General features: G+C 43.2%; 1 protein-coding gene across 18 annotated transcripts in view; it reads left to right on the forward strand.

Annotated features, from left to right (window-relative positions):
* MAGI2 (membrane associated guanylate kinase, WW and PDZ domain containing 2) overlaps positions 1 to 12482 on the forward strand; it is a 1124289-nt gene that overhangs the window by 730116 nt on the left and 381691 nt on the right. For all 18 annotated transcript variants that reach the window (XM_075926597.2, XM_075926590.2, XM_075926502.2 and 15 more), the window contains one exon: positions 8612 to 8822. In XM_075926597.2, the coding sequence (XP_075782712.2) occupies positions 8612 to 8822 (211 nt within the window). The remainder of the gene's footprint in view (positions 1 to 8611; positions 8823 to 12482) is intronic.

Here is a 12482-nt window from a genome sequence, read left to right on the forward strand (position 1 = left end):
GTGGGTAGAAATAACATACTTAATGGGTGAGTAGAAAGGTTTGAGGATCTTGCGTTTTTGGTAATACTTTATGCTAGTCAGTTCTTGGAGTTACATTATCAGCGCCTTGGAGGAATACTATCCTCTTTTCTGATCAAAGGTGAAGCACAGCTGAAGAGTCTGCCTAAGGGAAGAAGGTATTAAGGAGAGGAGAATATGACAACATCGGTACCACTCCTTAAGGGCTTCTCTACTTGGAAGACTGTTTAAAAATGTCATTTCTCACTTAGTAAATCTGTTCTTTGTATCTTCAGAATTATACCTGCTTACTTAGGGTATGTCTACATTGCAGTGTTATTTCGGAATAACTGACATTAATCCGAAATAACATTGTGCACGTCTACATGACAAGCCTTTATTTCGAAATAATGTTGAGCTGGAAGACTTCTTACTCCGTATCATGGTAGCCCTCATTTCACGAGGAGTAAGGGAAGCCAAAGGAAGAGTGTTCTTCCTTCGACTTCTTGCTGTGTAGACAGCACCAAAAACCGAGTGAAGCTATTTTGACTTCAGCTACTGTAACTGTCATAGCTGAAGTTATGTGGCTTAATTCGACTTTTGCTCTGCTGTGCAGATGTATTCTTAATGACTAATGTAAGCCCTTATTTCTTTTTTTTCTCTTAGCTGTGTACAGTCAACACCGCTATGAAAGGGATCTGGTTTCTGTTTCAGACATTATCAACAGAACTATTAATTTCCAAAGGCAATATATAGCCTTGAGATAATTTCTATTGGGGGAAAAAGATGGAATAGAAAAACTAAGGGCAAAATGTAAGGACTGTGGAGTAACTGAGGCTGTTAATGGCCTTCAGAGCCTTTAGTATTGGTGATGATGTGTGTGTGCCAGGTAGATCTGGATTCTAAGATTACAGGTCTGGCAGTTCAGAGTCAAGTTACAACAATCTTAATAATACAACTCTCTGAAATCAGTGCTTTGCGGTACCATGTAGAAAACCAAAGTTGGATTTTCTGATCTCTAACCTCCTAAGCTGGCAAGGGCTGTTAATGCTAGGGATCAATAACTCCTCCAGATGTTTAAAAAGAACATTGATGAGATCAAAATGCAAACCATTTCTCAGCCTTGTGGCCAGAAAGATAGTGAGTGTGACATGTAGACTTTTGTATAGAAGTATGAAAATAGGAGTAAACAGGGAAATTCCTCAAGACTTCAAAGGGCAATAGAATGAGCGAAAATCTAAATATGTGATAGTGGCACTACTTCTTTTCTTTAATTCATAATCATTATCTTCCTTAAATACAGTAGAACATAGTGCAATAGATATGGGCTTTAGAGTAGCTTTCATTTTCTTAGTGTCTCCAAGTGCTTTACAAGGCAATGTTTTAGGTACTGGAAGTATAAGGAGACTGTAGGAAAGTGGAGATACCAGTAGGCTTTCAGAAGTAACTTACATACCACCCTGGGTTTTCTCCAGTACTTTTAAACTTGCAAGGGCCAAATGATAGACTATATTTATTTAAATCTCCACAAATGGAATGGCTTTCACTCATTGTACTAGTGTGGTGTTTTAGATGCTGCTTGTAATTATTAGAACTGGGAGCACTGGCTGTTGGGAGTCTGGAAGCACAGGAAACAGGGAGGAGCGGGGAGAAGATTAGGCAGGAGCAGAGTGAGAGCTACAGAGGGGTGCAGAAGCTTTGTAAAGAGGTTTCACTTTTGGTAAATAAAGCCCTGTTGAAGTTTGTTAGTACCTTGCTTGCATGATACAACAACTAGTCACGCTCAGCCAAGTTTTATAAAGAAGAAACTGCTGAGTGATGAATTATGAAGGAGATACTTGGCATTGGAGAAAGGTGGTAAAACTAGCCTCTCTCCCCAACTGCAATCCCCCAAACAAAACAAAACAGGAATTAACTGCAAGTAATTCTACTATAAGTTAGATCCCTTTTCTGAACTTCTGCTCTCTTTCCCCAGGCTCTAGTTTCTCTCTGTATGTTACCTGTTTAGATTTTGAGCTCTTCAGAGCAGCAACCATGTCTCAAAAAGGCCTGCAAAGCACCTAGAATGCTGCTGGCATAAGGCAACTAATGGCTTGTCTACATGGCACATCAATGAACACCGCAGAGGTGTGATTTCCAAGCATGCTGAGTACTAACTTGCCTGTGTAGACCCTGCTGGCATGCAGGATAATTATATTAACATCATGCTGCTTGAAACCGGACTTTCTGCCCCGGTGTCTGTCTCTGGAACAGAATAACTAATCAGAGCTGCTGCAGACAGAGCTTGCTCCCTGCCCCATGCCCACAGTAACTGGAAGCTGTTCTCACAGAAGCACAGATCAAATTCTCTGACCTTTGCAGGGAGGGAAGTGTTCAAAAGTCAAAAGACAGCCCAAAAAATCAGTATGGACTTTTTCAAAAAATGTCATGATTTTTGAGGCAATCTCATGTTTTTGGAGGATTCAACTCATGTTGAAACTTCACACATACAGAATGGGAAGCAACTGTCTAGGAAGGAGTATGGCAGAAAGAGATCTATGGGTTATTGTGGATCACAAGCTGAATATGAGTCAGCAGTGTGATGCTGTGGCAAAAAAAGCAAACATGATTCTGGGATACATTAACAGACGTGTTGTGAGCAAGACACGAGAAGTCATTCTTCCGCTCTACTCTGCGCTGGTTAGGCCTCACTTGGAGTATTGCATCTGATGAAGTGGGTCTTTGCCCACGAAAGCTTATGCTCCAAGACTTCGGTTAGTCTATAAGGTGCCACAGGACTCCTCGCTGCTTTTGCAGATTCAGACTAACACGGCTACCCCTCTGACAGTTGGAGTATTGTGTCCAGTTATGGGTACTGCATTTCAAGAAAGATGCGGAGAAATTGGAGAGGGTCCAGAGAAGAGCAACAAGAATGATTAAAGGTCTAGAGAACATGACCTATGAAGGAAGGCTGAAAGAATTGGGTTTGTTTAGTTTGCAAAAGAGAAGATTGAGGGGGGACATGATAGCAGTTTTCAGATATCTAAAAGGGTGTCATGAGGAGGGAGAAAACTTGTTCATCTTGGCCTCTGAGGATAGAACAAGTAGCAATGGGCTTAAACTGCAGCAAAGGAAGTTTAGGTTAGACATTAGGAAAAAGTTCCTAACTGTCAGGGTAGTCAAACACTGGAATAAATTGCCCAGGGAGGTTGTGGAATCCCCATCTCTAGAGATATTTAAGAGTAGGTTAGATAAATGTCTACCAGGGAAGGTCTAGACAGTATTTGGTCCTGCCATGAAGGCAGGGGACTGGACTCAATGACCTCTTGAGGTCCCTTCCAGTCCTAGTATTCTATGATTCTATGATTCTATGTTTTTTGATCGCTTGAAGTTGGCAATACTACAAAAGTTATTTTGAAAGTTGTTACGAAAGTGGTAGATAAAATCTATGACAACAAAGGTTAGAGTGTTGGGTGAAATGGAGTCCTGAAAGCCATTACTTTTAGGTCTTTTGGAAAAGTAGTGGATCTCTATAAAACACAGAAGCAACTGCTGCAAGTTGACATCCTTGAGACTCAGTTTGGGTTTGTATCATAGGAGCCTAAGATAATGAGAGTCACCGAATATGGTCTGTGAATCAAAATAAGAATGTGTCTGCCTGCTATTGTTAACAGTTTCTTATTTGGGGCCTCACTATGTAAGGCTTCCTCACATTACTGATAGTGTTCCCTCTAAACTGTACAGCAGCACAGCTTCACAGGTGATTCATCAGCCCCACCCAGTCAGAAGCATGGAGCTGACTGACTGGGCGGGGCCAATTTAATCACCTGTGAAATTGTGGTGCCCCACAGTTTTTTAGAGGGAACACCGATTACGTACTCTCTCCAGCTCTGCACCTGCTTCCTGATCCCCAGACTCTCAGAGGGTATGTCTACACTACAGCACTAATTCGATTTACCTTAGTTCGAATTAACTAATTCGAATTAGCGCATCTAGACTTAAAAACTAGTTCGAATTAGCGTTTTGCTAGTTCGAACTAGCATGTCCACATTGAGTGGACCCTGAACCGAGGTTAAGGCTGGCCGGAAGCAGTGCCGGTAGGGCATCAGATTAGGACTCAGAGTGTGGAGCTGCAGCCTCAGGCTAGCCGAGGGCTGTGCTGAAAGGGACCCGACTCCCACCCCGGACAGACAGTTCTCATGGGTTCCCCGCATGCAAAGCAGTCCTGGCTTGGAGTGCCCTGAGTGCCCACACTCAGCACATCACAGCACTCGGCCATCAGCCCAGCTGCACTTGCTGCAGGCTGCCATCCGGAGGGGGGGGGTTAATCAAGGGGCTTCAGGAGAGTTTCCACCCCGAGGAGCCTTCAGAGCCAGCCCAGTCCTCCCCATCGGGGGCTCGTACCCCATTCCTCCCTCACCTCCTTCCACTTACCCCTCCCTAGCCCCCCTTCCTGATATACCAAATAAAGGACACGTGTGGTCAAAAATAGAAACTCTCTTTATTGAACAAAACGCGGGGAGACTGGGAAAAGAAGGTGGGAGAGGGGAAGAGAGAGGATGGGAGAGGGGAGGGCAATGAAAATGATGAGGGGTTTGGAACAGGTCCCATATGAAGAGAGGCTAAAGAGACTGGGACTTTTCAGCTTAGAAAAGAGGAGACTGAGGGGGGATATGATAGAGGTCTATAAAAGCATGAGTGGTATGGAGAGGGTGCATAAAGAAAAGTCCTTCATTAGTTCCCATAATAGAAGGACTAGAGGACACCAAATGAAATGAATGGGTAGCAGGCTTCAAACTAACAACAGAAAGTTCTTCTTCACAAAGCAAATGGTCAACCTGTGGAACTCCTTGCTGCAGGAGGCTGTGAAGGCTAGAACTAGAACAGAGTTTAACGAGAAGTGAGATAAAGTCATGGAGGTTGGGTCCATGGAGTGCTATTAGCCAGGGGGTAGAAATGGTGTCCCTGTCCTCTGTTTGTGGAAGGCTGGAGATGGATGGAACGAGACAAATGGCTTGGTCATTGTCTTCGGTCCATCCCCTGCAGGGTACCTACTGTTGGACGCTGTTGACAGAGAGGCTACTGGGCTAGATGGACCTTTGGTCTGACCCAGTACGGCCATTGTAAGCTCAGGGCTCAGGGTCGGGGGTCTCACTGGACCACCCTAATTTTCATGCACACCTGCTCCTGGGTGGCCAGGCCGGCAGCTCTCCTGCCCTAGACGGCCACTTTCCTGTGCCTAGTGCAGAGGTCATGGATGAGGTCCACGATGTCCGCACTAGACCAGGCGGGCGCCCACCTCTTGCAGACCTGGGCAGGCTCCTTGGAGCCGCCAGCCTGGTCCCGGGAAGAGGGGGAGGGCTGGGTGACAGCGGGTGGCTGGCTCAAGCCGTGCCAGGTGCAGGGTCTGCTGGCTGGGTGCTGGCAGGCTTGCACCTGGTACGGGCACCGTAGCCAGCCCGTGCCCCTTTAAGGGCTCCAGGGCCGGGAGGGGGGCAGAAGAGTTTCCCTGGTGGTGCCCAGAGTGGCCGCCAGGGAAAGCTGGGAAGGGCTAGCCTCAATACCGGACACCTGGCAACCCTATATGGATTCTAACCTCAGTTCTGACCCAGGACCTGTCTCTGGACCTTGGTTTCAGTCCTCTCCTCAGGGGTCCAACCTTATGTCTGGCTTTGACTACCACTTCTACAACCAGGCCTGACTGCCTTGAACCAAAATGTGAAAACAGGGGCACTGGTTTTATGGCTCATTATAATAATTTGTAGCATACCATACTGCATTTTACTCTTAATTGCCTGTAGATGCATAATAATCTAACCCCCAATAGCCCACTTCATTTTAAGTGACCACCTCCAATATTTGAATCCTCTTCTACTTAACCATCTATTCGAACTTCTGTTTAGCTATGGCTCTCTGCTTCCTTTTCTAGACTGAAAAAAGAGTTCTATTCAGTTTGAAACTTTCCACTAACCATATTTGGTTCAACAAAAGACATGACCTCACCTACCTTGTTTCACATATAATATAGAACAGGGGTGGGAAACCTTTTTTGAGTTGAGGATCGCGGACCCACAGAAAAATCAGTTGGAGACCACACACAAGTGAGAAGCAAAAAAAAACAAAACAAAAAACCCCTCTCTGACATGGCCCCTGACTGAGAAGGAAAAAGATACTCCCCACATCCCCTCACACATCAGAGCTTGGGGGGAGGGGGGGCAGCCTAGTAGATTTTGTGTGCTCCAGCCCCTTGGTAGGGCGGTGGGGAGACTGTACCACTGGTGCAGGTTCCCCAATGCTGGTGGGGGCCAAAAGTCACCGGGCCTGAGGTTCCCCATCCTGATATAGAATAATTTTTCTGAAATTAAAAAGAATTTGCTTTCTGTTTATTCTAGTAAAACAGTAGGTTGTCTGCATTATGGGCATATAACTTTTAGAACTAGGCATTTTATGATGCTAGTGTGACAAAGTGGGAATTTTATGTAGTTCAATTATGATGCTTGTGTGCATTTCCCCCCATATATTGTATGCTGTAGTCCATAGAGCTAGCTTGCCTTCATTATTTTCTGCCTCTATCCTGTAAGCAATTAGCTCTCTCAGCTAGCATAAGGCTTAAGGCCCGTGAACTTTGGTGCAGATAAACAGCCCAATGAAAACCTTAAAATTTGAGAGCTAAAAATAGAACATTTAAGAGTAATTTCTGACCACAGGAACATGAGTCCAATGACAAAATGTCATGGCAACAAATTGGTGCACATGATAATAACAGGATCATGAGCTACCATCCACAGATCCAAAAGATGGCTATGACAACAAATTGATGTACATGATAATAAATTGAGATGATTGATATGCTAACCTATGGGAAAAGGACACCACAACATTACTTAAATGAGGAAATGCAAATAAGGAAAAGGGCAGAGCCCCGTATACAATATTTTTCAGGCATGGTGGTGTCAGCGTAACATATAAAAATTTTATCCCAGCCTACAGGCAGTAGGAGAGAGAAAAATGTAGCCCTTTGGAGGTCTCAGAATGATGGCCACTGAGGATAAGGGTGAAAGTGGTGGTGAAGAAGATGATGGCTAACATTTCTGGTTGTTGGGCAAGGAATGATGTGAGACTGTGGATGTCCGGATGTACATTTTGTAGTATCTCTATTTACCTTACTGAGTTGGAGTGTTTGAGACTGTGATAAAAGTTATAGTAAACTATTTATAAACTAAATATAGAAGAGTTCCTATAGTGTGCGAGTTGCACATCAGGATTCCCAACTGCATAATTAAATAATGCTGGGACAAGAACTCATTAGTCCTCCAAAGTGGGAATTCTTAAGTAATTAATATAATTAATGCATAATCTGTAGGTTAGACTACAATGGCTACCAAGTGGGGGAGAAAGGATTAAATTTGCACTCAGAGCAGAAAAGAAAAGGGATATAGACATGTGTGTCACCTCCTGGTTGAGGTGGAATGAAGTGCTATTAAGAACTGTTTGAGACCAACCCATATCAAGAAGAGGGTCAGAGAGACAATGCAATACACTCACTCATGGACTTCTCCGCATCTCAGCAAGGAAGCTGAATGAGATCCCATTTTGAAAATTAAAGACTGAGAGGTGCAAAGAGAGAAAATAAGAGTGAACTCTGGAAGAAGGTCATGCTCACTCACATGGAGACTGACTAAATAGGCCAAACTCAGAGAAAAATTGAGCCAGAAAATGGATTTTATTGCAGTTTGACTGGGGCTGTCAGTGGATGAGAACTGGCCAGGATTTAACCTAAGGACTTCTTATGGTGTGTTCCAGGTGACTAATAAACCCTACTGTTTTGAAACCACAACTTGAGTGTTCTTACAAATACTTGGTGACGTGTATTAGTCCCTGAAGAGTGGACCACTCTCCACCAGGAGTGCTAAAGCCCAAAGGTTCAATCTCAGGCGTGGGTGAGGCTATGTAAAGACCAAGTGAGATCCCTTGTGATCTGGCACATCAAAGAGATTACTTCAAGGGACATTTCCAAATGCTGAGGGTGTAGCATTGATCCTGTGGACCCATGACAACTAGTATTACTGGATAAAAGCAAGGGCATCATTTTGGGAAGGTATGGGGGGCAGCAGCCAGGAAGGGAGCTCACCAGCCAGGTGTGAGAGGCCTGCACGGAATGCAAGCACTTTCCCCTCATTCCCTTAGCATCCAGGAAACAGGATGAAAAGCAAGTTGTGTCCTAGAGCGCACAGCTGCTGCCCCCACTTATCCTCCTTAAATGGTGCCCGTGGATAAAAGTCTGCCTTCCCATCAGTGTTACCAGTTGATTTGAGAGAATCCAGGGGAGAGAAAGAGGAAAAACCCTTAAGGAGGAGAACCAAAAATATGCAAATACACTTAATATTCCACAGAACCCCTGCAATGAAAAGCTTCTTTGGCCTTATATACCTGATTCTTTATTTTCTTGTTTTTATGCTGTTTTTGTTGCTTTGTAATCTAGGTAAATTGTTGGTGGGAAACCCAATAAAACCTTTGTTTTTGTCTCAAGACTTGAAGTTTCCAGAATGTTACAGACTTTCACACTGAAATCCTCCATGTTATGTCAATGAATTCCAAACACAGGGATAAGAAAGTCTTTTTTCTCCTCTTGTAGAATCAAGTGAACATGAAGAGAAGAGTACAGGTGCCTCAGGTGAGATTTCTTCCCAGCCTTATCCTGCACCAGTATACAGTCAGCCTGAAGAAGCAAAGGAGAATATGGATGTAACAAAGCAAACAAAACCTGAAGAGAATGATGAATTGGGCCCATTGCCTGATAATTGGGAAATGGCTTATACAGAAAAAGGGGAAGTCTACTTTATTGAGTGAGTCTTGCATATTTTTTTCTCTTTCTATTGAAAAGAGTATGTCTAACTGTGTATGGGGAAATTGTTTTGTACTGGGATGTTATATAATGCAGTAGTCAAAGATGAAAAACACTGATCTGTATTTAAGAAAAGCTCATCTCAGTCAAAAGCTTTGGTTTCCATGGATGGTCAGCCTTTCATGCTCATATAAGCTGTAGTGTAAGGGCTAGATTCTTACTTTTTGTTCTTTAAAAAAATTAAATTTTAATTAAAAGATAGAATATAAACTTACAGATAAAACTGAAGTATGCAAATCAAATAATATTTAAAAATAAGACACCTAAATGACTCAGAAATGGATAATGAGATCTGGAAAATCTCTAAGTCAGTGGATCAAATCCACATAGTAATCAAAAGTTTCTGATCACTGTTCAGTGACCATTGAAAAATGAACTGATAGTCTTTAAACAGCTATTGTGTCTGTCACTTTGGCTATATCTAGACTACATCCCACTGTCAACAGAGGAATGTAAATAAGCCCGATCGAAAGTGAAAATGAAGTGCAGATTCAAATATCCTGCACTTCATTTGCATATTTGCGTCCGATCACTGTTTCAAAAAAGGGTATTTTGAAAGTGAAACTTCAGTCTAGACGTGGTTCTTTCAGAAAAAAAAACCCCCTTTTTCCCCTTTTTCGAAAGAACCCGCACGCCTCATTTTTTCAGGAACATGGGTGCTTTCGAAAAAGGGTTTTATTTTCTAAAGAACCATGTGTAGACTGCCATTTCACTTTCAAAATACCCTTTTTCGAAACAGCAATCGGACATAAATATGCAAATGAAGCACAGGATATTTAAATCCACACTTCATTTGCACTTTTGATCAGGCTCATTTACATCCCTCTTTCAACAGAGGGATGTAGTCTAGACGTGCCCTAAATGGCAGCCATATTAGGATAAGAAATTGAATTAATATAAAGATACAGCTATTTTTTTACCTCCTAGTGTTGTCGTATGATGCTCCCCAGGGATACTTAACATTCTGAGGTACCTTACCCGCCCTTCACATGAAGTAATTTTCCCTGATGCCTTCTGTACCTCAGCTCGCTAAAACCAACAGTTTTTGGCCACAGACAAAGCACTTACTTCCACATTTCCCCAAACTCCACCCTCTCTGTGCATCTAGTGACACACACACACACACCAACCCTCAAGCCTGTCTGCCAGCATCCCTTCTGAAGTATTTAGCCTATGGCACCATTTCAGGAGGGTAGAGGCACTACAGCTGTGCATATAGGGATGCAGCTTGTTCTTCTTCCTCTTCCCCTCATGATCAAGATGCAAGTGTAAAGTGTACAACTTATGTCATTTATTCCTTTGGGCTCCCCCTCACCAGCCTGAGGGGGGATAGCTATGTAGGCAAGATGTGTACTTTCCTCTTGCTCCCTGATCATGAGGGAAGGGAAGAAGACCAAGCAGCGTCCTGGTACACATGTCTGTAGCAGTCCCCTGCCCTCTCAAAATGGCACACTTATATCTATCCCCTTTCTCTGGATACTCACAGAAATGATCAAGTAAGCTGTCTCTGAAAGAGACAGGGTATAAACAGCTTAACTGGTGCAACTCAGATCAGATCCCTTAGGACAACACAACACTGGAATTTACTGGTTATATAGTTTATTTACTAGGTTAAGATTTAAGAGAAAGTGAGCAAGGATAACAAGAGCAACAGGTTACATGTATAACAAAAGATATAACTCACTTTTTAGACTCTATCTGAACTTTAGCAGGCTAAAGTTCTTGTGTAAAGCAATTTCTCACCTAAACAGCCTCCTAGAATCACTAGCCCACATGGCTAGGATCCAACTTTCATGAATGGACAAAGCACTGTCTTTTTTGCATCCTCAGTGAAAGGATAAAAAAGAGGTCCTTTTCCCTTCCTCTTATAGTCCAGTAAACTTTTGAAATGCCCCTTTTGAAGTACACTCCCATATAGGATTCTCCTCTCCCATTGAATGTTCTCCAGTGTTCTCCCCTGTTGATTTCACATCCCTCTCTACAACATGTTTTTCCTGTTGACTTCACATGCAAATGGGACTTCTATTGTGTTGGCTTAATTTGCATGTGACAGAGAGTTATACATCTTATCTACTTTCTGGGAAAAAAACTGTTTGTGAACTCTTCCTGGTTACATAGTTTAAAACTTATTTTTAGTTGTTATACAAAATTCCTTCTATACTAACCATACATACATCTCACAATGCTTATGAGGACCAATCTGATATATAGTCTCAGAAGAGTAGCCGTGTTAGTCTGTAACTTTAAAAATGAGCAGTCCTGTGACACCTTAGAGACTAACAAATATATAGGATCATGAGCTTTTATGAGTAAAGCCAACTTCATCAGATGAGTTGAATTTGATACCTCTCATGACAGTCTTTATAGATGTATATTATGACATCAGTGCGTTAGGTTCAGAGAGATTGTAAGTCCTCACAAGAGTTGATGGTACAGAATTGAGCATGCTGCCAGTTCTTAAGGTTCTTGGTCACAATTCTTTCTGGGCAATGCACATTAGAGAGGAAAGACTGGAAGGAAGATTGAATTGCCATTGCTTGTATTATGTTTTCTGGTGGGAAAGGTAAGTGATTGAAGATGTCCATCCACTTCAGTGCACCAGAGTTAGAGATTTTTTTCCTTAATGGTATCTGTCAAGGCACCACATGTTCTCTCTGCAAGATGGTATCCAGGGCAGAGCCACCCCAACCCTTGTTCATTTCCTCCTACCACACATGATTGATTGTCAGTACATGGTGGCTTGCTTCTGCAAATGGTCTTCCTTTCAGGGGATTTGCATTTTTTTCTCTTGTATATAGTAATGTGGTAATTTAACATAAGTCTCATTTGTTAATATTTTTTTCTGATTCAGAAGAATGTCAGTTCCCACTTCTTTCAGACGCTGACACCTGACACTGGGGAATGCCTAGGATTCTGAGGGTATGTCTAGACTACATGGCTCCGTCAACGGAGCCATGTAGATGAGGTTTCTAGACATAGGGAAATGAAGCAGTGATTTAAATAATTGCTAGTTCATTTACATCAAAATGGCTGCCGCGCTGTGCCAATCAGCTGTTTGGCGGCACAGCGCGGTAGTCTGGACGCTCCGCGGTTGATAAGGGAAGCCCTTGTCAACGCCCCAGTAAACCTCATGTCAGCATCCCTCCTTTGCCTCCCCTGCCCTGGACAGAAAGCAGGAACCTCCCAGGGGGAGGGGCAGCTCTAAGGCAAGAGGCAGGAGATGCACAGCAGTGAGGTGAAGGGGCAGCTGAAGTGCAGGCTCTTGATAGCCTCTTGGCCAAACCTGTCAGGATCACCTGTCAGAGGCTTTAAGATCTACCCGTAGATCCCAATCTACTGGGTGGTGACTCTCAACTCTTGTGTTCTCTCTCCCACACAAAGAAAGCAGTCAAGGAATCTATATCCAATTCAGATTTCATTGCTATATCTCGATTGGTTCTTACAACACCTTTGCTAGCTATCTGAGTTTAACCCCTTAAACACCGGGTGCTGGTCAGCACTCACTCCTCCTGTTCATTACACCAGTGCAAAACTCATAAGTCAAACTTGAAAACACTAGGCCTACTGATTAGCATACAAAAGCTTTTGCCTGGTGCAGAAG

Source organism: Pelodiscus sinensis, chromosome 1 (genome assembly GCF_052426305.1).
Source record: "Pelodiscus sinensis isolate ZL-2025 chromosome 1, ASM5242630v1, whole genome shotgun sequence".
Lineage (NCBI taxonomy): Eukaryota > Metazoa > Chordata > Testudines > Trionychidae > Pelodiscus > Pelodiscus sinensis.